This window comes from Myotis nattereri (genome assembly GCF_964212035.1).
Source record: "Myotis nattereri genome assembly, chromosome: X".
In the NCBI taxonomy this organism is placed as follows: domain Eukaryota; kingdom Metazoa; phylum Chordata; class Mammalia; order Chiroptera; family Vespertilionidae; genus Myotis; species Myotis nattereri.
The window spans coordinates 141,549,189-141,575,854 of NC_138078.1; the positions used below are offsets into that span (position 1 = coordinate 141,549,189).

The following is a 26,666-nucleotide window of genomic DNA, read 5'->3' on the forward strand; positions in this document are numbered from 1 at the left end:
ATGTAAGACATTAGTGAAAGAAGTAATCGCAGGGGAAGAGAACATTATGAACTGAATGATAATTAAAATAGAACATATCCAAATAAGTAGAATTCAACTAAAGCTGTTCTCAAAGGGAATTTGTAGCTTTAAATGTTTATGTTAGAAAAAAAAGGTTTAAAACCAATTATTTTAAGGTTACATTTTAAGAAGTTGGAAAAAGGTGAGCAAATGAAAACCAAAATAAGTTCTATTACTCCAAAGTAAGTAAAAGAAAGGGTAAAGAGTGGTCATTAACAAAATAGAAAATGGGTAAACAATGGAGAAAAATCAATGAAACCAAAATTGGGTACTTTGAAAATATTTGATAAAATCGATAAGCTATCTAGGACAGCGATTTTCAACCAGTGTGCTGCCAAGAATTTTCAAAACATGCAGTACCTGACTATTTAGTCACGGCACTGACCTCTTTTCCCTTAGATTGTCAAATGAACACATGACAACAGCTAACACAATAGCTATTTAGTGTGAATGAATCAAAATTATACCTATTTTTTGTCAGTTTGGCAAAAAATATTTTTGGTGTGCTGCAGAATTTTAGTAATTAGTTTATGTGTGCCATGCGATGAAAAAGGTTGAAAATTGCTGATATAGGACGATGAAAAAAAGGAAAGACACAAATTATCAATATCAGGAATGAAGGGGGATGTCACTGTAGTATCTACAGGTATAAAAGATGATAAGGGGGGGATTACTAACTTTATAATTTAGATGAAATAGGCAAATTCCTGGAAAGACACAAATTACTAAAACTGACACATGAAGCAGAAAACCTGCCGAAACCGGTTTGGCTCAGTGGATAGAGCGTCGGCCTGCGGACTGAAAGGTCCCAGGTTCGATTCCGGTCAAGGGCATGTACCTGGGTTGTGGGCATATCCCCAGTAGGAGATGTGCAGGAGGCAGCTGATCGATGTTTCTCTCTCATCGATGTTTCTAACTCTCTATCTCTCTCCCTTCCTCTCTGTAAAAAATCAATAAAATATATTTAAAAAAAAAAAAGAAAAACAAAACCTGACTGAATGGGCTGATAATTAAAGAAATTGAATTTGTAATTAAAAATCTCCCACAAAGAAAACTCCAGGTCCAGAAGCTTTCACTGGTGAATCCATCAACCATTTAAAGAAATTAACACCAAGCATATACAAGCCCTGTAAGAAAATAAGAGAAGGGAACACTTTCGAATTTATTTTATGAAGCCTTGATACCAAAACCAGATGAAGATATTACCAGAAAACTACAGATCAATATCCTTCATGAACATAAATGCAAAAATTCTCGAGAGATATTAGCAAATGAAATGTAGCAAGTGCTCTTTTTATCTAGGGAATGCAAAGTTGGTTTAATATTTAAAATCAATGGATGTGTTTCACGTTGACAAAATAAGTGTTTGACAATCCTACAGCTAGCATCATGCTTAATGGGGAAGGAGAACACTTTGCACCTACAATTGTACTTTCACCACTTGTATTTAACATTTGATTAGAGGCTCTAGCTAGTGCTGTAAGGCAAGAAAAAGACCTAAAAGGCAGATTGGAAAGGAAGTGTTAAAACTGCCTTTCTTTGCAGATGAAGTGATTGTGTACAGACTATCCCAAGGTATTTTACCAAAAAACTGCTAAAGCTAATTAAGTGAATTTAAGCAAGGTTACAGAATACAGAGCTAATAGATAAAACTCAATTGTTTTCCTATACATTACCAATGACCAATTAGAAAATGCTATGAAGGTACCATTTACAATAGTATCAAAACCCAGAAACTAGCCCTAGTTGGTTTGGCTCAGTGGATAGAGCGTTGGCCTGCGGAAAGAAGGGTCCCAGGTTCAATTCCAGTCAAGGGCACATGCCTGGGTTGCAGGTTGAATCCCCAGGAGGGGGCCATGCAGGAAGTAGCCGATCAATGATTCTCTCTCATCATTGGTGTTTTTATTTCTCCCTCTCTGAAATCAATAAAAACATATTTTTTAAAAGCCCTATAAAATATATAGGGAAAATTTAACAACCCATGAGAGTACTGATGGGTAGTGGTGTTGTGGACCTGCCACCAGTATGGTGACTTACTGGGAACAGAAATAAGAGCCTCCAGAGGATTTGTGGGGAGAGGGGGTCTGGCGTTTTGTGCTGGGCAGTCAGGAACCCTGAGTTGAAAAGCATTGAGAAAGCTTGAAGCTTTCAGTGCAACAAACTCCACCAGTACAACCAGAGATTGAAACGTAAGATTTTATTGCTGTAGTACAACTTGGACTTCACCGATGCCTAGCTTTGTGGGGCATGTAGTGTGTCATGACTGTGGACACAAAATCATTGTAAGCCTGTGCTACAGCCCTGGGCTACTTTCGACGACACTCCTTTTCATGAAACTTCACTTGCTTCTAAAACTGCGAGTCCCGTTTTCTTTTTCCTCTTTCTCTGTCTTGATCCCAACTTCTCGCCTTGGGGCTTCTGTCTGGGTAACACAGGACTCGGGCCTAAGCGAACCTTGAGAAGTGGCCCCTTTGTTACAACCAGCCTGGGCCTGATGCCGAGCCTGCAGCCTCTGGAAGGGACTTGGTTTGGAGCCTGTCTGTAGCATCGAGGGGTGGCCTGGCTGGCAGGCAGTCACGTTAGGCTGGCTCCCAGCTCCTTGGAGAAGCCTACAGACACTGGCCTGATGTGGGGCGCTGCTGGACTCTCTGGGGTATCTCAGAACACTCACTTCTAGTGGATTGAACCATCGGGCAACCACACCTGACTTTTCCACGTCGCAAGTTGCTGGGAGGGCCCGGGCCTCCCCTGCACTCTTGCACAGAGTGCCAAGGGCAAAGGGAAGGGCTACGGCCTGCTGCTGTTGGCCTGGGCTGCATATGCCTTGCCCAGCCCTCAGGGGAGCCGGCTCCCCGCTGCATCCCATTGTACCAGTGGTCCCACCCACTCTCCTCTGGCCTGGGCAGCCAGCAGCCTTCAGACATGCACTCCTCCCACACACACCCCTCCCATGACGGTGGCTTTCCTCTCCCGCAAGTGCTGGGCTGAAGGCAGGCCTTTGAGATGTCCTGCCCTACGGACGGCTTCCGGCAGCCGGCCCGGGTGGCGCTGAGTCTGGCCTGTGCCCACACCCCTACAGCACAGGGGCCCCATCCCTACTGCCCACAGGCTGCTGAGGGTTTGTGTGTGCTATGAGAACTTCCAACCATGAGAACTTTGACTTCCGGGTTTGGGGGGATCTGTCTGGGTGAAGAGATCAGCTCTGAAAGTCATCACTCTCTTCCGGGCCCCGCCTGTTTCGATGGTCCAGGCCCAAGCCTGCAGGGGGAGGAAATGCCAGTTAATCAATGGGGGAGCCTCCTTGACTGCCACAGGGCTGGGCCATGGCTCCCCTCAGCTCCCAGGATGCTCTCTGGAATGAGGGGTTTCTACTCCTTGTTCAAATCGCACCTGCGTGGAAAATGCTTGCTGGAAGCAAACGGGGGCACTGGCACCCCAGGGCTAAGGGAAGGTGCTGTTCCAGAAGAAAATGAGGGAGGCACAGGGCCAGGCTGGGCTTCCAGCCATTGTGAGACGGGGTGGGTGGCCTGCCTCCGCGCTGGCCCACACCCTGGGGGAGCGGGGGCCTCATCGGTGCGCCATCAGAAAGAACACTGCTGTTTGGGGCTGGCACGAGGCCGAGCGTCCAGCTGCAGAGTGCACACAGGGTACCTGGGAGGGAGCTGGATGACAGCAGCTGCAGGCTGTCTAGGACCCCGTCCTCATACAAGGCCAGCTTCTGCACCATCTTCTGTCGGGCTGGGTTGATGACAATCTGTGGTGGCTGGGATGATGCGGAACTGCCCAGGAGTGATCCTGGGGTAGAGAGAGAGCAATGTCTTAGCTTCAGGGGCTGTTGTCCCTAGGCGCTCCTCACAGACACTTCTGTCTCTCAAGATTTCCCAGTCCCCAGCCTAGCTTCTGGCCCTATTCAGGGCAGAAGTCCTGGGTGCCCCGAGGGCAGGGCCTAGGAGGAGCTGCCCCACGGATCAGCTCCCAGACAGGCCAGGAGGCTGGTGGCCATGAACAGAGCCTTCCTTGTCCCCAGCTTTCAGGAAGTGAGCTCCTGGCCTCCTCTCACCACCTGGGGGGTATGGCCTGGGGAGATGACAGCACCGAGCTGTCCTGTGCGCCCCTTTCCAAGGCTGGGCAGGCCACCTGCCCTAAGACAGGCCTGGAGCTGGTCAGGGAGAGAGTGAGCTTATAGCAGGCCACAGTGGCCTCATCCCAGAGGCTGGGGGTGCAAGGTATGGGGTTTGCTGCCAAAGGAGGCCCCTGGTCCCCATTCTGGGCACTTGTCCCCAGTTACCTTCCACAGCCGTGGGTCGGGGCTCTGGGCCGCTCCCCCATGACTCTCGGGCGGCACTCGAGCTGGCTTGCCCAAGGGGTGCAGGGGTCCATGTGGCGGCCCCCTGTGCAGGGCTGTCTGGCAGGGCTGGGCCCGGGGGGCAGCCTGCGGTCAGGTGCCAGGAATGCAGGGTGGCAGACACGCCAGACACACTCTCGTCACTCTCCACGGGCTGGTTGGGGCCTTTCTGGAGCCGCTCTGTCGCCGGGGCCGGGGTTCCTGAGGGCACTGCCAGGGGCTGCCAGGGACTGGCATTGCTGGTGGTGGACATGTAGGAGTTTTCCTGTGGGGAATGGGGGTTGCAGCCGGCAGCCTCTGCCTCCAGGGGCGGCCCTGCCACTGTGGCCTGAAGCTTCTCCAACCTCTCGTATACCTGTGAGGAGAAAGAGGGGTTCAGGGTGCGTGGTGGGTGGGCTCTCCCTTGCTCTTGGGCAGGCCAGTTAGGCCATGATCAGTCACAGCCCTCACAGGAGACGCTCAAACCGGAAGGCTGCTCCAGGGCATCTGCGACCTGCCTTGGGGCTTGGGCTGCCACCCCAGGCCCCGCACAGCCACTCTGGAGGCTGCGGGGCCCACTAAGATGGTATATCCTGCAGCTGGGAAAGCTCTGTCCCTTGTCCCCTTGCCCCTGCCCCAAGGAGCGCTGAGTCACAGCCACCAAAGCTAAGGACTGAGAATGACTTCTCTCTTCTAGAAAGTGAATCTCGCTTGGCCAGCGTGGCTCAGGGGTTGAGCGTCGACCTATGAACCAGGAGGTCACGGGTCCATTTCTGGTCAGGGCACATGCTTGTGGGGGGGGGGGGCATGCAGGAAGCAGCTGATCAATTCTCATCATTGATGTTTCTTTTAAAAAAAAATTTTTTTAAAAAAAATTGATTTCAGAGAGGAAGGGAGAGGGAGAGAGAGATAGAAACACCAACGTTGAGAATCATTGATTGGCTGCCTCTTACACACTCCAGCTGGGGATCGAGCCTGCAACCCATGCATGTGCTCTTGACTGGAACTGAACCTGGGACCCTTCAGTTCACAGGCTGATGCTCTATCCACTGAGCCAAACCAGCTAGGGCTCATCATTGATGTTTCTATCTCTCTCTCCCTCTCCCTTCCTCTCTGAAATCAATAAAAATATATTTCAAAAAGTGAACGTAAATCTCACTGCCCTGGTGCCCTCAAATGGGGCTTCTCTATTCTCATCTGTCAGAGGGAAAGAGGTGGAGGCCAGGGAAGGGACAGAAAAAGGCAGGTGCAATGGTGTGGTACATCCAGAAGGGGGCGCAACAAAAGCCCTTAGCCTCCATACACGAGGCAGGGTTCAGTGGAGCTCCTGCCACCCCAGGCAGAACCAACGGCTAAGTGAGAAATATATGGAGACTCAGTCTCCAGAAAGATGTCTGGCAGGTGCTGTTTGGCTCGCTCCGGGCAGTGCCAGGAATGTGGGGTTCCCAGGAGGCCACCGCCCCCATGGGCAGGAGGTGCCTCAAATGCTTTCTGACCCCTCCCCTAGGATACCTGGGTCATGGGGGGTCTCCTCTTAGCCCGGCGGTGCAGGCAGCAGCAGGCCAGCTGGCCCAGGGCCAGGCCTAGCTCCGGAGGGCAGGGCCCAGGCCTGGGGTCCAGGTGCTTTTTGTAGATCTGGGAGGCGATTGGGGCAGCCCAGGCATCTGAGGCCAGATCCGCTTGGAGTGTGGTCTGGGTGCTTTTCAGGGCCACCCCGGCATCCTCAGCTTCCTCTTTAACCAGGTCTTTCTGTGGGACAGACACTGTGAGCATGGCCACTAGGGAGGCAGTGCCTTTGGCTGAATTCCCCAGGCCCGCGGTCACTGACTCCTGTGGTCTTGCTTCGGTTGGTTAAATACCCACTGTATGCCCACCACTGCCCCAGGCCCTAGGGATACAGCGACAAACAGAACAGCCTGGGCCACCTTCACAGAGCCGACTTCCTAGAGGGGAGAGATGCCAACAACAAGCCTAGAAAAGCAATGGCGGCTCATGAGCAAGTGGCACCTGAGCTGGGCTCTGAAGGCATGGGTTAACCAGAGAGGGCAGAATCAAGAAGGGGGACATACCATGGAGAGACACCCCAGGACTGGAGGCCACTTTGAGTTCAGAGAGAGGAAGGACCAGGAGGAAGCACCTGAGTTGGGGGTGGCTTTTGAGGCCCTAGGACAGGCAGCAGGGAGACTAGCGGACAGAGAGAAGGCTGGGGGCGGCGGGCCCCGGGGAGGTGAGGCTGCGTTCAGGCATCGGGCCTTCACCCCCAGTACAGTGGAAGAGCAAAGGGGCTTCCATGTTCTCTTTACATTTTCCCTCTTCCTACTGATTTTAGAGCAGGGGTGGGGAACCTTTTTTCTGGCAAGGGCCACTTGGATATTTTTAACGTCTTTCTCAGGCCATACAAAATCATCAGCTTAACAATTAGCCTGCTGTATTTGGTCAAACATTTCATTAACTCACCCCTAATGCCTTGGCAGGGCCAGACCACATGATTTCAAGGGCCTTATAAGGCCTGCAGGCTGGACATTCCCCACCCCTGTTTTAGAGAGAGAAGAAGAGAGGGAGGGAGAAGAGAAGGGAGGGGAGCAGGGGAGGGAGAGAGAGAGAAACATTGACCCGTTGTTCCAATTATTAATGCATTCATTAGTTGACTCCTGTATGAGCCCAGACTGGGATCAAACCCACAACCTCCAACTGACTGAGCTACAGGGCCAGGGCTCTTTATGTTTTTAAACGATAATTTGGCCGCAGCACAGAGAACAAATAGAAAGGATCCAAAGAAGAAGAAAGAAAGACCCCCTGAGGAGTTGGGGGTGGTAATGACAATAGAGAGCAGCCCCAGGGGGATGTGCCCACGGGTGTGGAAGGTGAGGGAAGGAGGGCTCCCGTCTGGCTCTCTGGTTCCTGGCCGACTCGGCAATGGACAGAAACAGCCCCGAGCCAGGAGCAGAAGCGGCCGGAGGTACGCCAGTTGGTAAAGTGCTGCTCGGGAATTAAGTCTGTTTCCGCATCGGTCCAGAAAGGGGTCCAGAAAGAGCAGGCATTTGCTGGGATGCCCCCTCCCCTCCCCCCAGCCCGGGTGGGGTCTGGAAAAGCCCAGAGCATCTACAGAAGAAAGACAGGTTTCTCTTCAGCAAGGTAAAGGAAGCTGCCTGAGCCCTGCCTACTTTCAAAGGTGAGTCAGCAGCAGCAAAGGTTGGCTTCTGTGGTTGCATTCCAGAACATTCCACCCTCCAGGGCTGCACCTGTTGGTTGTCAGAAGCAGCGCCTCCCTGTCCCCCCGCCCCCCCGCCCCCGCCTCCTACCCTGTCTGCCCCTCATACTTCCTGTCTGCCTCCCTCCTTCCCCTGCCTGAGGAGGCTCACCAAGTACTTGGTCTTGGCACCATGCATCTTCACAGCCCTCTGGCCAGCCAGGGTTTCCAGAACTACCTGGAGAGAGAGCAGGATGAAGGGCACAGCAGTGGCTTCTGGGATGGTGCTGCCCCAGGCCTTGGTGGGGAGGGCTACAAGGAGAGGTGGCTTGTGGGGTAGACATACTGGCCAGGCCCTTGGATGGGCCAATCAGGACCAGCACACTACAGGGACAGAGCTAGATGTCATGGGACTGAAGCTTTGACAGTATGGAGCACCAACTTGAAGAAAAAGAATGCAAAATGGCCCTGACCGATTTGGCTCAGTGGATAGAGCGTCGGCCTGCAGACTCAAGGGTCCCAGGTTCGATTCCGGTCAAGGGCATGTACCTTGGCTGCGGGCACATCCCCAGTACGGGGTGTGCAGGAGGCAGCTGATCGACGTTTCTCTCTCATCAATGTTTCTAACTCTCTATCCCTCTCCCTTCCTCTCTGTAAAAAATCAATAAAATATATTTAAAAAAAAAAAAAGAATGCAAAATGACAGCTCAGCAGGAGTGGCTCAGTGGTTGAGTGTGGACTTATGAACCAGGTCACGGTTCTATTCCTGATCAGGGCACGTGCCCGAGTTTTGGGCTCGGTCCCCAGTAGGGGGCATGTAGGAAGCAGCCGATCAATGATTCTCATCATTGATGCTTCTCTCTCTCCCTCTCCCTTCCTCTCTGAAATCAATAAAAATTTATTTTAAAAAAGCAAAATGACAAATATGAAATGAGGTAACAGGGCCAAAGAAGGGGCCCACGCCAGGGAGGGAGGGGCCTGCAGGTGAAGCTCCGTTAGCTTCCTGCAGGTTGGCCTTGTCTCCACATGGAATTCTCCAGGCTCTTCTGCCTTGGCTGGCCTCAGCTGCCCCCTTCCAGCCAGCAGAAGGGGCCATGGCTCACCACGCCAAAGCTGAAGGTATCGGTGTCCACGGCCAGCCTCCCAGTCTTGATGTATTCCTCGGGCAGGTAGGCCAGGGTGCCGCGCACAGTCTGCGTCCGGGCCACAGTGCTGCTCTGACCAGGGTTGGCTGCTGCAAAACGGCTGAGACGGGCCAGGCCAAAGTCTCCCAGTTTGGGCATCAGTCTATCATCCAGAAGGACGTTGGAACTTAGGGGAGAAGGGAAAGTTGTGAGCTTGGCCCTGGCCCCAGCTCGCTCTACCCTCCCACACCTGCCTGGCCCTGATGTCATTGGACTCAAAGCCGCCAAACCGCACCGTGCCCACACAAATTGGTTGGTACTGTCAGAACAATCCGCTACCTGGGGGTTGCAAGCGGCGCCCAGGGCGCCCTTGCACAGTTCAGCCCCTGCACACCAGTGGGGGGCCGGCCCTTGGCTTTTGCTTCCACATCTGTCCCATGCCAGGCACTCAGGGACCCTGGCCCCCAGCTGTGATGTCCCAGGCCTCAGGGCTGCACCTTGTCCCCCACTTCCACCTTGATCAGGAGAGGGCAGGCCCATTTTCATGAGGGGCACTCGGGGCGGGGCTCCCCTGGACCACATTCCCTGCTGGTGGAAGGTTTGGGAGCATCATTGCCTTGCCATAGACTCCACTCCTGCAGCTCTCACTCAGGGGACCCAGGGGCCTGGCTGTGTCCCCTCCTTACCTCTTGACATCTCCATGGATGAGGCTGGGGCTGTCCTGATGTAAAAACTGAATAGCCCGTGCCGTGCCCAGAAGGATGTCCAGGCGCTGAGGCCAGGAGAGAGGGGAGCAGGCCTGGGTCTGGAGCAGCAGAGGGAGCAAAGGGGCACGGGGGAGGCTGGGGGCCACCGTTCCTTAACCCCAACCCTCCCTCCACCTGTCACTGTGGGATCTGGACAAATACTTCACTCCATGAGCTACTTTACAAGAGACTAAGCTATTCCACTGCTTTATTAAAGCACGCTGGGCAAGTGGCTAGGAACACGCTCTCTGTCAGCATACAATTCGGCGGTTCTCAGTTCCTGAAGTTCATTCATGTGTCTCAGGATGATCGGGACATCGTTGGAGGCTTTCTCTCCACTTCCCCTAACACAGTGTGCAGTTCACCCCTGAGTCTTGTGGGCACCTCACTGGACAGGGGCCCAAATGTGGGTCCAGAGAGTGCAGCCTGCTGCCCACTGCCCTCTTTCCTCAAGGGCAATGCTGACAACACTCTTCAGCTACCCTGTTTGCAAAGAGGCGTGGCGTAGTGGTTGAGCATCGACCTTTGAACCTGGAGGTCACATGCCTGGGTTTCGAGCTCAATCCCATGTGGGGTGTGCAGGAGGCAGCCGGTCAATGATTCTCTCTCATCATTGATGTTTCTCTCTCTCCCTCTCCCTTCCTCTCTGAAATCAATAAAAATCTATTTTTTAAAAAAGAGGAGAAGGTTGAGCCAGGTTCCTGTGAGTCAGTAACTCCCTTTTTAGAGGCACCAAGGCCCAGCTTCCGGGCATACAGGAACAGTCAGGGAGAGGCCACGGAAAATGGTGACCCACCTTGGGCCAAAGACTGAGCCCAGGCCCTGCCTGCTGGTGGGACTCACTCATGGAGGCCGAGAGCCTGGGCCTCCTGCCCACTCTGCCCAGGTGCTGCAGCTCTGGGAAAGCGTGCCAGGCCAGGTGAGACTACCTGGAAGTGGAGGCGGTCTTCCAGGGAGCCGTTGGGCAGGAAGCCGTAGACAAGGCAGTAGTAGCCACTCTGAGCACAATAGCCAGCAAAGTCCACGATGTTTGGGTGACGAAACCTGCTTGGAAAAGTGGGGCCTGAGTGCTCTGGCCCCCAGCCTCCGTCTCGCTGTAGCGGGGGTGAGCAGTCCCTACTGGTCCCCCAGCCAGGCTGGGCCGGGCAGGTTTCCGTATCCAAGGGAGCTGGTCCCGTGGTGTGTGGTCCTGGAGGGCCGCCCCAGGCTCACCGTGACAGCTGCTCCACTTCGGTCAGGAAGCTCTGTTTCACAGTGGTCCACTCCAGGTCTGCCTCCTGTAGCCCCCAGGGAAAATGGGGGGGGGCAGCATGAATCTCTTATAGCCAAGGATTGTGGCCACTCCCAGTGCCATCTGTCCTGGGCCCAGAACAACCAAGGGGCTGGGGAATTAGAGGGCTGTGTGGGAAGCAGGGGGAAGATCAGAAAGGCGAGGGTTTGCTGTCAGCCTTCCAGGGCCCCTCGCCAGGATGCTACACCCACCTCCTTCAGCTTCTTCACAGCGTACACCGTGTTCCTCAGTACAGCCCGGTACACACATCCGAAGCCGCCCTCCCCGATCTTCAGCTCCTCTGAGAAGTTGTGGGTGCCCTGGGAAATCTCATGGAGGGGCCAGCAGAATGGAGAGGGGTGGTTCCCTTGCAGGAAGGACACGGGGTTCTCTGGCCTCTGCTGCGGAAAGAGACCCCAATCAGGTGACGTCCTGTCTCTTCCCCTCAGCGCTGGCCACAAGCTCCCCCGCATCACAGCTGCCTCCCAGCTGGACTGGCTGGGGCTCCCTGGTGTACCAAAGCCTGGGTTTCTTGTTCCTTGTCTGGAACCCTTCCGGGGGACCCACCTACCTTGGTAGAAGAAGAATCTAGAGACCGTGGTGGTGGCTGGAGGGCAGCAGGGCTTGGGACAGGCCCGCACTCAGGCCCAGAATGGGTCTGGAAGCCTGGAAAAGCTTCATAAAGATACCAGTGAGAGGCAGGTAGAGACCAGCGACAAGGTCTAGAGCCATGGCCATGGTCATGGTGGCCTTTCCCTCAGGTCTATCAAGCCCACCAGAACTATCTTACCTGGGGAGAGTACAGTTGAAACTGAGGACGGCAACTTCAGGGGGCTGGGGGCCTTGGCCTCAGAGGGTGCAGGGATGGAGCTGGTCCTCGGGGCCTTGGCGCTGGAGGGTGGGAGGGGGGCGGGAGGGTGCCCTGCGACGTTAAGGAAGGAAAGGCTGGTTAGGCCCTGGCAGGGGGAGGAGCCCCATGAGAGGCCTCCAGCTCCGGGGTCCCAGGGCTGCCCGCGCTCACAGGCCGTGATGATGTCCCTCGCACGGAGCAGCTGCAAGTGCGTGAGGATGTGCACGAGGTCGGCCACGCGGGCGTTTCGGTTGATCCAGGGCCACAGGACGCTGGCAGTGCGCTGCTCGGAGCGTTCGCACAGCCGGAGTTCGGTCTGGTCACGCACAATCAGGGCGGCTGCGGGACAGGGGGCATCAGGCCTGGGCGCCGGGGGCCGGGGGCCGGCGCGCCCCCTGCCCCGCCCCCCCTCCCCTCCCCTCCCGGCCCGCTGCCACGTACCAAACTGGCACCAGTCGCTGGGCTCCAGGGCGTCCATCACTTTGTAGAAGCGGCACATGACCCAGGATGGCACCTCGTACAAGAAGTGTTGGGCGCCGGGGGCCGCGGGGTCCCCCGGACCCGGGCCCCCAGCCATGGCCGCTGTTGCCGCCGCCGCCGCCAGGCCGGGGCCTCTTGGGGCCTCGGCCGGCCGGGTCCGCGGACACTGACTCACTTCCCCTTTAAGCCAGCCTCGTGCGACGCCCGTCCTGGCGGAAGGGGCGGTGCCCCGGGCGCCACCATCTTGCCCGCCGCCGCGATCGCGGCCGCTGCCGCCGCCGCCGCCGCCGCCGCTGCCGCCCTCGGCCACACGGGGGCGCCGCACGCGGTTCCTTCCTGTGAAGGCAGCGCCACTGTGCGGGTTCAGATGGGCAGGATGGGCTTCCAGGAGGAGGGGCCATTGAGTGGGGCTCTGGGGGATGGAGAGCGGTTCCCAGCAAGGAGGACGGAGGCTGTGGCGAAGGCATGGGGCGTTCCAGAAAGGGCTGGAGCCGGGCCTTGTTGACAGTCACAGGGAGGTCCCATTGAAATGTTTTGGCTTTATTTGGGAGGCCTGGAGAGTCCTCAGAGATGCCGGCAGAACAGGGTCAGATGAGGGTTACATATACAAAGGCCCCCGGGCTGACTCCTGTCAGCTGGCCGAGTGGCTGGGTGCAGGGAGAACGTTCTGGAAACTTGTACAGCAGCCCGCCCCAACTCGGAGCATTTTCGCTCACCTCCTGTGCCGTGGATCCCGTATTTCCCTCTCCTTCAGGAACCTGCACCAGCACGTGTTACCTCTTAGCAATATCTTCCACTTTTCCTTCCTTGCTGGCTCCTTCCTACCACCACATGAACTGTGTTTTTCTCTTAAAAAAAAAAAAGGATTTTAGTTCCTGCTGTCCCTTTGCCCTCTTGTTGTTACGTTTTTGGCTCGGTTTGCACTCACTCCTGTGAGGATGGCTTCTCCCACCCTCTTTTCTGAAGCAGTGGATAGGCACCAAGTTCAGTCCCCATCCTGACTGACGACTTGGCACATTGGTCTCTCTTGCCCATTGCCACAATGCTCTGCAGCCTCCAGCCCTCCACCCTGCATCATCAGCCACTGTTTTCCTGCTGTCTTCCTGAGCATCTCTGGAGTCCATCTCCTCCCCACCTGCCCACTGCCCTCACTACTACCTGGACAAACATGCTGGCTTCCTGGCTTCCCTGCCTGTCTCTCTACCCTGGTGTTCTTCCTCAGGCACAAATCAAACCACAGAGCTTTCCTGCTTAAGACCTTTCTGTGCTTTCCGAAGCGCTTTGATGGGTCCCAGCTCTTCAGTGCAGCCTCCACCATTGTCACAATGTGGCCCCTACCCTCCCACCTCATGTCTAGCTCTCTGCACATGTCAGCAGCCTTAAGCCATCCAGAACTCCTTAGGGTTCGGAGCATGTGCCAGGGCTCCTGCAGAATTTGAACTTGCAGTTTCCTGGCCCTCATGTGCCAAGGTTGAGCTCAAACAGCTCCCAGGGTGGAAGTTAAGGTGAAAGCTCCCTAGGCCTGACAGAGCTGCCTGCAGCCTCTGCTGTGCCTGGCATCTAGGATGCATCTTTCTTGGGCCTCCCCCACTAGAGGGGGGGGGAAACCCCCACAAGCAGCACCAGGTGTGTAAGTCTTCTTTTGCTTCTCCAGATAGATGAACGCTTGCCAGGCACTAGGTCTCCTTCACTCACTATCCCCCTTGTCCTCTTGGTCCTGACCCCAGAGGGCTTTTGCCTTCCCAGAGACTTAGGGCTGTTTCCAGAAACTAGGTCCAGTGTGCAGCTCAGCATTGAGTGTTGAGCCAGGAACCCAGAGGTCACTGATTTGATTCCCAGGAGGTCATGGTTCCATTCTCGATCAGGGCACATGCCTCGGTTGTGGGCTTGATCCCGTGTGGGGAGCGTGCAGGAGGCAGCCGATTAATGATGTTTCTCTCTCATGGATGTTTCTATCCCTCTCCTTTCCTCTCTAAAAAATCAATAAAAAATATGTTAAAAAAACAAAACAGAAACCAGGTCCACCCAAATATGGGCCTCCATTGGAACCCCTTCCCAGAAGCCACAGCCACTCCCCAAAAGGCAGCCAGTCACACCCTGAGTATGGGAAATTATCATGCACACACACACCAAGCTCTAAGGGAACAGGCACTTGGTCCTACTTGCTCACTGCTGGACCGCAGCACCCGACAGGCCTGGCACACAAGAAACACTCAATACACACATGCTGAATTTTAACCCTTTAACATTCAAGTCCAGGACTTTCCAATGCACCTTCTAATGGATATACCCACATTTGCATGTGAAGCTGGACACTGAGCAGTTGTCCCCTCCAGCCCTGCTACCTGGTGAGGATGACTGTGGCGGGGCAGGTAGCTCCTGAGAGCCCACAGTCTTATGCGAAAGCCAAGAAGCACAGGCAGGGTGTGATACCTGCCAACGCAATGACAGCGCCCCCTTTGGGCAGGGAGGCAGTTCAGCAGAGGCCATGGGAGGGTCTCAGGTGATAGTGTTATACTGTATAGAATAGTAAGAAGCTGGGAAAATTCCAGAACAAGTGGAATAGAGAAATTAAGACAGTTAATCAACAGTTTGCAGCCACCTAGTAAATCCTATCTTCTCTAAACCAAAGATACTTAAGAGTAAATGGTTTGCCCTGGCTGGTGTGGCTCAGCGGTTGAGCATCAACCTATAAACCAGGAGGTAATGGTTCGATTTCAGTCAGGCCATGTGCCTCGGCTGCGGGCTTGATCCCCAGTGGGGTACGTGTGGGAGGCAGACAATCGATGATTCTCTCTCAACATTGGTGTTTCTATCTTCCCCTTGCTAAAATCAATTTTAAAAAATGTTTTTAAAAAAGAGTAAATGGCCATATCCAGTTTGGCTCAGTGGATAGAGCGTCAACCTGCAGACTGAAGAGTCCCGGGTTCGATTCCAGTCAAGGGCATATACCTTGGTTGCAGACCCCCTGGTCGGGTATGTGCAGAAGGCAACCAATGGATATGTCTCTCTCACATTGATGTTTCTCTCTCTGTCTCTCCTCCTCCCTTTCACTTTCTCTAAAAATCAATGGCAAAATATCCTCAGGTAAGGATTAACAACAAAAAAAGAGTAAATAGTTTGTACTTCTCCCCAACCGGAGGGTATATAGCTTAAATCACCCTACTCAGGGAGAAGATAGAAATCCAATTAGTGCCATTTGCCAACCACACCCAAGGACAGACAAGAGAATAAATCTGTTTGGTACATCAGCATTAAGCTGATGAATAGTCTATTGATCTGCCCTTAAGACCTCCCCTAAACACCCAACCTTTAAAACCCCTGAAAATTAAGGTCCCAGAGCTCTCCCCCCAAGAAGCAAGCCCATGCTATTCCCTCCCCCCTCAGGCATGTATCCACTAAAGTCTAAGGGACCCCAGGATATTTTTGCTACGGTCAATACATTCTTGCTTGCTTTTCTACACTTAGTCTCTTGATTGAAATCTTTCCCTCAAGAAGATAAGAAAGAACAGCCCAGATGGTGTGGCTCAGTGGTTGAGTGTCAACCTATGAACCAGGAAGTCACAGTTCGATTCCTGGTCAGGGTACATGCCTGGTTGTGGGCTTGATCCCCAGTAGGGGTGTGCAGGCGGCAGCCAATCAATGATTCTCTCTCATCATTGCTGTTTCGATCTCTCCCTCCCTCCCCTTTCCTCTCTGAAATCAATACAAATATATATGAAAAAAAAGGAGACAAGAAGGAGCCTGAGCTGGGGGGAGGGGGGAAGCGAGGTTGTATTTGCAGAAGCACCTTGGCACATGTAGACCTAAGAGGTGCCCCCTACCATGTGCTACTGTGCAGAAGGCCTGCAGCCCACCTGCCTCTGGGCCTAGGGCACAGTGGGCAGATTTGCACGCAGGAGCAGTGTGCCTGCAAAGTGTGGCCTCGGGGGACCCAAGGGGCGGCAGTGTATGGAACTGCAGTCCTGAAAGCGGTGGCTCTCCTCTTTGTTCAGGGACAACCAGACCGAATCAGGAGACACACCACCATGCTGTCCTGTGAGCTGTCAGATAATGAAAGCCCAGACCTTGAGTCACTTTCACAGAGAGATTTATCGAGAATGCTAACAGCAAAGGATACAGTACTTCCCAACAAAAGGTGCAAACGCGTCACTTAGAAAGGCATGCTGAGTAGTCTTTGCTTTCACACGTATTAAAAAACTTACAAAAATAAAATAAAACTGCGTGCTGCCCATCTTTTCAAATAGTAAAAGAACCTTATGAAAAAAATCACTTGATTTTACAACAAAAGACACAAACGGACATTTTTATGTAAATTTATAAGGCAAACTCTTTATATAATAAATAGGTTACAGGGATTCAGTGGGGGGGGGGGTGTTTTGAAACGTATACAGGTACATTCAGACAGGTTTACTGAAATGGTACAAATTTCCTTAATAAATTGCCTTTTGTTTTTAAATATATCAGTGCTTTCAGTCATTTGGCTATACACAAAGAACCTTTTTTTGAACACTACAAAAAAGCAATCAATATTTTTTTTTGTTTTAAAACGACCTACTTATTTCCTAAAGTAATTGTCCCAAAACACAAAAACTGAAGGTGAATGCAATAGAGGGCTTGTAGAGACATCTCCAGCCAAGTCTGCCCTGGGCAGCTCCCCGCGCCCCTTGCCTACCTCTCCTGCCCTCAGCAGGGCTTCCCTCTGCACAGGGTGGCTGGCTTGTGTCACTGCAACTCGAGAGGGGGCAGCCACCCTGCCTGGTTCTTCCTGCTACTAAACCCCGTGTATAGTGGTCACTACAATCGGCACTGTCATTGCCTTGCAGATGAAGGGCTGCCAGGCACTAAGGGAGCACACATCTGTCCCTGTTCTGTGAACCCAAAACAATGTCTGGTGGGGGTAACGGCTTCTCTGAGGAGGATCTGGTTTTGTCATGGAAAGGGAAGGGGGTTTCTCACATCCAAATTTTTTTTCTGGGAATCTGATGACAGCAAAGAGAGTGCACCCTCCCATCCCACCATCGTATCGCCCGGGGTGGCTGGGGATTGAGCGGTCACAGTAGTGTGGTGCACTCCAGGTAAGGGGTGGGATGTGATGGAGGTGTCCTAAACGATAATGCCCTCTGCCTGGCCTGTCTAGAAAGAGCTGCGTCAGGTGAAGAGTGGCCAGTCCGCCCTGTCAACATATACCTGACCTGTGGTTACAGGGGAGATCTCCAGGGAGATGCCCACCTTTTGTTTGAGCCACTTGGTTCAGGCCCGCTTCAGGTTGGCCCTGCTCACACCCCACCTGGCTCCCCTCACAGGAACATAAACCTTGACTGTCCTTAAAAATATCAATGATGCTAATAATCTCGGGGAGGGGAGGGGAAGGCAAAAATGTCCACTGGGTGGAACAAGATCTGGTTTTGCTCGGAATTGGAAAATGGCAACAAATCAGCTATTCGGTCTGTTGGCTTAGGCTGAATTTCTTGGGTGGCTTCTGGCTGATCTGAGCAGGGGTCATCTCTTTGGGTCTCCCCTCCTGGGGAAATAGGACAGCCCCTCTCATCTCAGTCACCATCCCCTCCCTCTGAATTCTTTTGTTTGTAAAGAAAAGGTGTCTAGAAGCATTTGTCTCTGGAACAATTACTTTAAACATGGTTACAATACAAACTTCAGTTCAAACACAGAAGAGATTTACTTAGCAAAGTTCCTTTCACCCACCAATTACACAAATATAAGCCTCAACACCACAGTTAAGAGGACCAGTAGAGAGAACCTCATGTTTGGAACACAAAAGGGGAAATAAAAACCAAACCAAACCCAAACAGAAAACCCCCAGAAAAACGAGGGGAGGGTGAGGAGAGCTAACACAGCACACATTACAGTGTCCGGGTACACAGGAGCCCAGCGCGATAAAAGGGCTCGGCACACATTGAGTAACAGTCCTGGTGATATTTGGTCATATATTCATCAACTACTGACTCTGGAGCGGCTGTTATTGATTGAAGCAGTGACAAATCAAACGGAAAAGGAGGCCTTGGTAGCAAAGGAAGGAGCAGGCTTCAAGTTCTGCAAGCCTTGTGCACTCCACTGTCCAGCTCCCCAGAAACACTGAACTGGGCGGGCCCCGCTCCAGCCCGGCGGGGCGAGGTCACTGGGTGAGGCTAACTCGGGTGCTGATTTCACATTTCAGTCAGAAAGCATGCACGTGGACACATGCGGACACCCACCTGTTAGTGGCCAAGCATCGGTGGCAACGGCCTCCTCACCTCCTCGGCCCCATTCCAGGCTGCGTGGGCAAGGACGTCATGACCCACCGCTAATACTGAATGTGGGCTGGAGTGGGCCCAAGACCAGGTCCTCCGAGGGGCCCGAGGGTAGCCCAGCCACACAAAGAGCCTATGAGTGTTTCTCTCTTGGATTCAGGCCTCAGAAGAAGTATTGACGCAGGAAGGGAAGCTTTTGGCCCTGGTGATTATAATGCTCTCTGCTTTGGAAGAACAAGTTTCTGAATTTTTTTGGTGTTTTTAATTACGTAAAAAAAAAAAACACCAATCAAAAAGAATTGTTACAGCTAAACTCTAGCAGATATTGCTCATTAAGAATTACAAAAGCAAATGCAATTACTCGCAGGATGTGGGAGAAGAGAAAGGGACATTTCTGGAGTCTTCGCTACCTCCTAGAGGGAGACTGGACTCTCTATGTGGTTCTGGGTCCCTGGCATTCTACCTGGTGCAGCTCACACGTTCAAGGACACGACAGGCCTTCTGTCTTCCCTCCAGACCCTGGACTCGGCAAAGTGGGAGCCCTACTGGTGGGGAGGCCTGCTGAGCTGACTCTCCACACATGATCACTCTGACCGGTCACTGGAAGGGGTGGGGGGGTCAGGCCACCCCCATGGACTCCAGCTGTCCTACCCAGAGGTGGAAGAGGACCAGGTGGTGCCAACTACATTCTGGACTTCGCCAGGGCAAGGGAGCACTCTCGCACCCACCCACTGAGGTGAACTGTCCTGCACCAGTATCCCCGGACCTCTCTCACAAGCACTGGAGAAACAGTGCAAAACCTGGGCGCTGCCTGGAGCCTCCTTAGCTTGGCACAGGGAAGCCCTTGAAAGAAGCGAGGAAAGACCATGGATCTGCTTGGACAGAAGAAGTGACCAGCAGACGGATTTGTCAGGTGTTTTTTTTTTGTTTGTTTTTGTTTTTATTTTCCCTTGTCCTATGCTACGGTTATCAGAAATATTGTAATTAAGCAACAGGTATTATTTTAACAGTGTGTGTGTGTGTATGTGTGTGTGTGTGTGTGTGTAGCCACAAGCAAAATGAGTTTATAATTGTGCAATATACAGATATATATATATAAAAATTCAACTGCTTTGTGTGTCTAATCGGTGCATTAAATAAAAGGGACAGAAAAACTAAAAGCAAAACTAAAAAGCAAAACAAAAGCCCAGAACAGAGAGGACCAAGCAGGCCTATGCTTATAGTCTATAAGATACTGGATATAATCAGGGTCACCAGGAAAAACAGCTTTGTCACTTGACACACAAACACTGCAGGGAGGGACTACCAGTGATCGGAGCCAAACCTCTTGGCCTTTTCATCTTATTTTCTCTCACTGCTGAGCAGGACCTGAGAAAAGGTAAGATAGAAGGGGGAGCTAGAGGAGCAAAGACAATTTGCAAGTTTCTAAAATGCTCTGAAACTCAAAGGCCAGATTTCCCCTGTGAGGGTCTCAGCTCTGCCAGGGGTGCGGACACCCATCCTCACACACAGCCTCCCCTTCTACCCCAGGGGCTGTCAAGGGTGAGGGGCGAGTGGGGCACACACCACAGTGAGTGCTCAGGCCTCTGTCCTCACCTCTGAGTTCAGAAGGAATGCCATTTCATCGGGCCCTAGACCCTGAGAGCAGAGCAGGGAATGTCCTCAGGGGACAGGCTGTGCCACAGGCAGAGGCCAAGGGGGAGACATCACCCTTTCCTTTCTAGTTACCTGGGCCCTAGTTAGAACTCATTTTTTTTTTCTTGACAAATCAGAGCTTTGGGTAGGCTCTGTGGAGATAAGAACGAAGCAAGAAACAGGTGGTGCTGGGAATGAGACTGGTGTAGGCCTTCACGAGTCCCTGTGACCACTCCGCTTCCCACACCAAGAGCTGGGCTCCTGCAGCTTTGGGCCCAGGCGGGCCACTAACCTCCAGGCCACCCCAGAGGACAGAGCTGAGGCCAAGTCCTCAGGGATGCTACCCAAGGAGATGTGGGTTCTCCAATGACAGAATGGCCCTGAGTCTCAGATCCAGTGGCTTGGGGCTGGAATCCCCTTTGCCTGCAGTGCTCACCACACATCAGGCCAAGCTCCAAGTATTTTTAGATCAGAATTTTCACAAAAGCTTGCTTTTCTTTGTTCAGAAACATTAAAATGTATTCTTTTTGCCAAATATTTTCTAGGTTTTCCTTCTGAATTGTTGAGAGTGGGTTTCAGTGTTCACTTTCCCCCCCTAAAATATGTAACTTCAGACCCTGGGAGAGGCAGTATCCTAGCTATTTATAACAATTAGGCCTTTTCTAAAGATTGATCTAAAAGAGAAAGACACAAAAATGGAGACTCAACAAAGCCCTCCAGAGTGGACGGGCTCACTGACCAAGAGCAAAGATGGACCCTTGCAGAAAGCAGAGCAAGAGCAGGAATCCAACACAGCAGGGGCATGGCCACAGGCCTGGTAATGCTGTGCTTGTCCACACACCAGCAGCTGGCACTTGGGGGACTGACACCCATTCGGCTTTCCACACAGCTTGCTTCCTGAGGTCTGGGCCACTGGTCCTAGACTTTCTGCGTGAAACTCGCATCAGGAAGCAATTCGGGGCAATGACACCAGCTAGGAATGGATGTACAAAGGTCTCCAAGAACCAGTACCTGTGACCTCCCCTGATCACGTCAGTCCAGAGAGCCGGTGGGAATGCTCCCCAAGATCCAGGCAGCCCCCTGGTGGGTTTAGTTCATAACCTTTGCTCCCTCCTGGGTTCAATCTGCTTATTAAGAGTTACTTAAAATCCAGAGGGCTGTCAGCTAAGAAACTCCTTTCCCACCAAACATGGAAGCTTGTTTCTGGCTAGTACCCTTTCATGATGGCTGTCATGACAATGACAAGCTGGGCAGAGGAGCAGCCAACAACTTGGGGCTGTTGTAGGTCTCGCTGCCACTGTTTTTGGCTCTAGCCTGAAATGATGCCACTGAAGACTGTTGCCCACACTTGCATGGGGTCTCAGTAGAAGCCAGGTGCTGGCTGTGGCCAGTGTCCCCAGGCCACCACCATGACTTTCACCTTCCAGGGAGCTGAGGGGCTGGGGTCCTTGGCTACTTTGGCACTGATGGACTGGGGACATGACATTTTTAGGTGTCTTCTATGCCAACAGAAGGGCACTGCACTAGAGCCTGGTTGTGGCCCAGTTCCCCAGTTCACTTAAGTGTCAAAGCCAGCAATTCCACTGGTAAGGACAAGCTCACCAATGGGCAGACAAGTAGGGCAGGGCTGGGCCGGGCATTGTGGGAGGAGCTCAAGGACACACAGAATTCTGTCAAGAAAGGAGGTAGTAACTAACAACTAGAATGACGGTTGGGGAGACGGAACATGATTCTCTGTGACCTAGACCCATGGGGATCTGAAAGTTGTCGGTCAATTCCTGTATTCTTCACAGTCCCTAAAAGATGCACCCCCCCCCCAATCTTCGTGGTGTTCAAGTACACACAAAATCAAGGTCACACCCCGAACTGGGCTGGACACCGCTGGTGAGAATTCCAGGGCTTAGGTTTTCCCTCCAAACTTCCACCCACCTGACTCTAGGAACAGGGGCGGCATGGCACGGGCCTCTGCCTGTCGGGGTGGCAAACCACCAAGGTGGCCTGTTTAAAGGTCACTCACTCATGATGCCCTTATTTGGGGAAGAAGAGGGAATACGGAAGGGGGGAGAGAAAACCATAAGGAGCCTCAGGCACTGCCTGAAGCTCTGGAACTCTAGGGGAAGGAGCTGGGGAGTGAGGGGGCTGCAGGTCTGGCCGGACAGAAAGAAAACGACCCTTGAAATGCTGTGTTCTTGACCATCAATGCCCAGTCAGCCCCCGAATAACTGTCATGGGTGAAAGCGGGGCCTGGTGAGCCCCACACTCCTCTTCCCAGGACCAGATAAATGAGCTGATGGGGAGGCCAGCCAGCTCCTGACAGTGGTCCCAGGAGTCACATTTCACTGGACTAGGTATATAACACATAAAAACCTGACCGACCAGAATGGACAGCGTCTCCATGACAAACTGGCTGAATGCCGCGCTCGCACGGATAGGTGTCTTTTGGGGATGCCAGGAGTGCAAGGCCACTGTGGGGTCAGGAGCCTTTTGTCCTTGGAGGAAGAGGGGTCCCGAAGGACTCACTCCCTCCTCCGACCCCTCTTCCCTCCTGGGGAGGAGTCAGAAGTGAAGCCCGGGTAGTCGACAGCAGAGTGGGGTTGCTTGTGGGACTTGCTTTTGCAGCATAAGGAAATGGATACAAAAATGCTAGAAAGGCCAACTATGACTCTACGAACAGAATGGGCAAACTCCCTTGCTTCTAACCATTCCGGAAGAGACAGACATGGTTTTTTCTTAAGCTACTGATCGGAACTGTCAACTATAGTTCCTGATCACTAAGGACTGGCAAGGAAGTGCTAGACAGTTTCTAGGATGTTTCACTCCTTCATGGTTACACCAAAGTAAGGAAGCCAGGGGACAATAACTGAAATACACGAGACAACACGCACTTGACAGTTCATGGCAGCAGCTCACATGGGACGTGCTTGTGGGTATTTCTGGAAGCATAAGACTGCTGTCTCATTTGCTACTTTGATAAGGTACTTCTCAGTTGGACAGATTTAGATATAAGAGACATCTCTGTAAACACAGAAAAGGATATACCAATATGATGAAGATATGCAGCTAGATAAGGACTTCCTGAACAGAGAGATTGAAAGGATGGGATCCCACAGCAAACCCAAGCCTCTAAGCCCCTACACCAGAACCCTGGCGTAGACGTGAAAATGTGTGCTACACTGGCCCCACCCAGTCTCCAGTAAGCGAAAGCCAAATGTTTTCCATTTGAAAAGAACTTGTGGTTAACAGAGGAGCCTGGGTGGGCTGGGGGGGGGGGAGGGGGGCCGCCCTAGGCACTGGTCCCAGCTCAGGTCTGGGGGCATCTGCATTTGTTCTGCCTGCTGCCCTGCCACATTGCACTGCGCTAGCCAGGCCTGGCAGAGGCCAAGGTCATGGCTGGGCCGCGTGATGACTGTGGCAGACCACGGGGGGCCTCTGTTCTGCCCTCAGCTCCCAAATTCAAATCTGGTCTGATTCCTCCCACCTACTTCCCTCAAGTGGAAGGTTGAGGAGGCTCAGTGTCTTGATTCTGACTTAGGAGAGCAAGACCCTGCTGGTCTCTTGCCCTTCAGAGAGACTGAGGTGCTAGGGTCAGGTAGGCTCAGCAGAGCCCGGGGCTTCCTCAGGGCTCAGGATGGAGTGAGGCTGGGCTGGGGTTGGTGGCGGGAAGGCCAAGGGTGGGGTGAGTTCTGGGGGCATGAACTAAGCAGAATCAATTTGGGGTACAGCTGTGCACTGGGGCTGCTTGGAACAGAAGGGATGAATGAGGAGGAAGGAGGGGAAGAAATGAAAGGATGAAATGACAGAAGGCAGAAATGGGAGAGAAGAGAAAGCAGTCAGGAAGTCCTTATAAAATTGCAGCAAACACTTAGAGTTTCGGAGCTTCGTGGGAACCCTATGTGCTGAGCCCACTTTAAAACAAGCGCAGGTATCTACAGATCCAGGCAGTTCTAAACACCATCGCGTCTGGTGACTTGAGGGACAAAGTGCCACCAATTCAAGCCAGTTTGCTCTCAGAGCGTGTTTGTTTTGAAGTGGGAACATGAAGACTCAATAGTGCAAATAGTTCTAAGCTGTCCCTAAGGAGTAGAATTGGAAAGTTTTGGAAGAACATTCTCCCCTCCTTCCCCTTGGCCCCCACCCCACTGAGCCTCTAACTGCCAGTCACAGATTGCTCTGAGCGACTAAGGAGTCCCTCCTGCCCCGCTGTGCTCTGCTGGCCCGGAGCTGGGCCAACCTGCCTACACCTTGTCCTGCTGCCTCCATGGCCTCTCTCTAGTGCCATCCACTGGAGGCCGGCCCCAGGCCAGCCTCTCCTCTGGCTCAGGCAAGTCTATACCTAGCAGCTCGAAGGATGACTCCCTCTGAGCCATGCCAGACTGGAGTGAACAGGTGCTACTTTCCTGTCCTGTGAAATGTCCTTGTCAGTTTTGGATTGGGGCTGGAGTGGGGCCAGATTTGTGCCACCATGAGTGGGATCACACGGGCTGTAGCCACTGGCCATCTCCAACTTCTTCTCTAAAGAATACAACTGTCTCTCCTGCCTCACACCTCCTTGGCCCAACTTGGGTGAGAGTGGGGGAGGTGGGGAAGCTGGGGCAGGGTGGGGGGAGAGGAGAGCTGAGACTGGGGCACCAATGGCACCGAAAATGGAGTGTCCTCTTAAGTGCTCTGTCCTTAGCGACCACACGAGGGGAGGTCTGGGTGGGAGGGGAGGTGCAGGCATACCCTAAGAAGCCTGGTCAACAGCTTGTCTGGTCAGTAGTATCTGCAGCAAGCCTTGTTGAAGGAGCCTAGATTAGAAAAGTGCAAAGCTACTTCTGGCCCTGGTTAGGTCTTCAACCTGACTGTGCTTGTCGGTAAGAAAAACATCCCCAATGCTCCAACTACTCCCACCCTGAAGCCACGAAACTCTAAGTTTACTGAAAGAAAAAAAAATATTTTTTATTTCAGTTAATCGGGAAGCTTTGTCAGAGCCCTACCCATAAGGAGAAGAGACAACAGCTGCCTTTATTCTTGTTGGTTTGCTTTGCAATCCACTCTGTGTAAAGTCAGCTAACTCTCTCGGTCACGGGCGTCCGGCTGTCCACAGGCTCCTCTCTGTTTGGCCTTGGCATGGAGGATGAAACAATGTCTTTGCGCTCTCCCTCCCCTCGGTGTTTGTACTTTTCTGCGGCCGTGGTGGTGGTGGTTGCGACCGTGGGCTGAGTCTTAGCTGGCTCCTTGGGGCAGCCGTCGCTCTCCAGCGAGCCTCCTCTCGGCATCTTCTCCTCTTTGCAGACGCTGCTGCTCAAGTCCTGGGGCTCAGGGGGGCTGGCGGGGTCCTCGGAGCTCTGGGGCTCGGGCGGGGGCGGGGGCGGGGGTGGGAGCAGCGGTGTGGGTGCCTTCTGGGGCTCTGAGTGGTGGTGGTGGTGGTGGTGCTCCTTCTTGGGGGGTGAGGAGGCGCTGCTGCTGCGCCCTTTAGGGCTGCTCTCCTTGCTTTTCCGCCCTGGGCTCTTGCAGGTCTTCAGTCCCTTCCCACTCTTCTCACCGAGGGTGGACACCAGCAGGGGCTTCACCACCTCCTTCACTTCAATGCTGACTGTCTCTCGGGTCTTACGCTTCTTGATGGGGAGCACGGTCTCTTGCACAGACCGGATGGATGACTCCTTCACGGCTTTCTTCTTGGCCTCAGCGGCAGCAGCTGCCACCCCACTGCCTGGCTTTCGGCCCCGTTTTTTGGGAATGGCCTGGGGGTCAGCTTCGGCTTTTCGCTTCCTGCCAGGGCGTTTGATCACCATGACCTGGGCTGATGTGGTAGCCCCAGCCCCTTCAGCCTTGCTTCCTGGCGAAGTTTGAAAAGGCATCTTGACGAGCAGCTTCCCGGGACTTTTCTCCAGGACCCTTTTCACCTGCACGCCCTCTGATGCTGTTGCCTTGGGTCTCGCGGTGCCACTCCCTTTGGGGCGTCCCCGACCTCTGCCAGTTCCTGGAGCTTTGGGAGATTTGGGCTTCTTAGGTGGTTTCTGCTCTCGCCGGGAGGGGCTCCCTCTCCCAGTTACCGTGAAGTCAAAATCATTAGGGTCCAGGGAGGTGTCGCCTACCTTTTCGAAGTACGCAATCAACTCCACTTTAGATCGAAAGGCTTTTCCCTGGGGACTGTGGGAACAAGTGGAGAGACACAAAAAGTGATTAGAAGCTTCCACAGCAATGCTGGAGATAGGGCAGAGCAGAAGGTAGTGACAAACTTTAACAGAAGAGATTCTGCAGCTGATGTACCTGATGATACTATTGAGCCAGAGTCACATTTAAGAAAAGCCAAGATGAGCTAAAACTTGAGGGGCACAGCCGCGGTTATACATGAAGCAATCAGGTTGCCGGGCAGTGGTGGGCACTATACGGCCTGCTCCTATACCAGAATAGCTTGGTGCTAGCTGCTCCACAGCTGCCACCGGCATGCCACTGAGGCCCCTTCTGAACCCCGAAGTGGTCTGACCTGGGGACCCTGCCTAGCCATTAGGCCAGGGCCCATTCTTGCTGGCTGGTGCCCGGGCATGACCTGCCAGTACAGCACCCTGTCTGAATCTGGGCATGCTGTTTAGCACTTCTGGGAATTGGTTTCCTCATATGTCAATAGGATAATGCTTTGCTCAGTCTTCTCAGACTTTCTGGGGCCAAACAAGGTTGCAAATGTCCGTAAATGTCCTTTGAAAACTGCTAACCATTTTGGGATTGTCTAAGGGGCTGAACTGAAATGTACTTA

The 26,666-nt window shown here is 53.1% G+C and overlaps 2 protein-coding genes across 7 annotated transcripts in view; both read right to left on the reverse strand.

Moving 5' to 3' along the window:
- Window positions 1-2,242: 2,242 nt before the first annotated feature.
- IRAK1 (interleukin 1 receptor associated kinase 1) lies at window positions 2,243-12,141 on the reverse strand (the record flags this gene model as incomplete). Of its 3 annotated transcripts, none has more annotated exons than XM_081081451.1 (14): window positions 2,243-3,318; window positions 3,712-3,855; window positions 4,349-4,760; window positions 5,897-6,133; window positions 7,747-7,812; window positions 8,678-8,885; window positions 9,385-9,503; window positions 10,374-10,488; window positions 10,657-10,721; window positions 10,927-11,112; window positions 11,286-11,389; window positions 11,505-11,636; window positions 11,736-11,903; window positions 12,006-12,141. In XM_081081451.1, 14 exons carry the CDS (start codon window positions 12,139-12,141, stop codon window positions 3,257-3,259), a joined length of 2,154 nt encoding a protein of 717 aa, XP_080937577.1. In that variant the 3' UTR covers window positions 2,243-3,256. The 3 variants fall into 3 exon arrangements, with proteins under 3 accessions (XP_080937577.1, XP_080937576.1, XP_080937575.1); XM_081081450.1 differs by having other exon boundaries at window positions 10,927-11,115; XM_081081449.1 differs by having other exon boundaries at window positions 11,736-12,141.
- Window positions 12,142-24,830: 12,689 nt separating this feature from the next.
- The window catches only part of MECP2 (methyl-CpG binding protein 2), a 59,409-nt gene continuing 57,573 nt past the window's right edge, over window positions 24,831-26,666 (reverse strand). For all 4 annotated transcript variants that reach the window (XM_081081454.1, XM_081081452.1, XM_081081453.1 and 1 more), the window contains one exon: window positions 24,831-26,062. In XM_081081454.1, coding sequence (XP_080937580.1) covers window positions 24,976-26,062 — 1,087 coding nt within the window. In that variant the 3' untranslated portion in view covers window positions 24,831-24,975. The remainder of the gene's footprint in view (window positions 26,063-26,666) is intronic.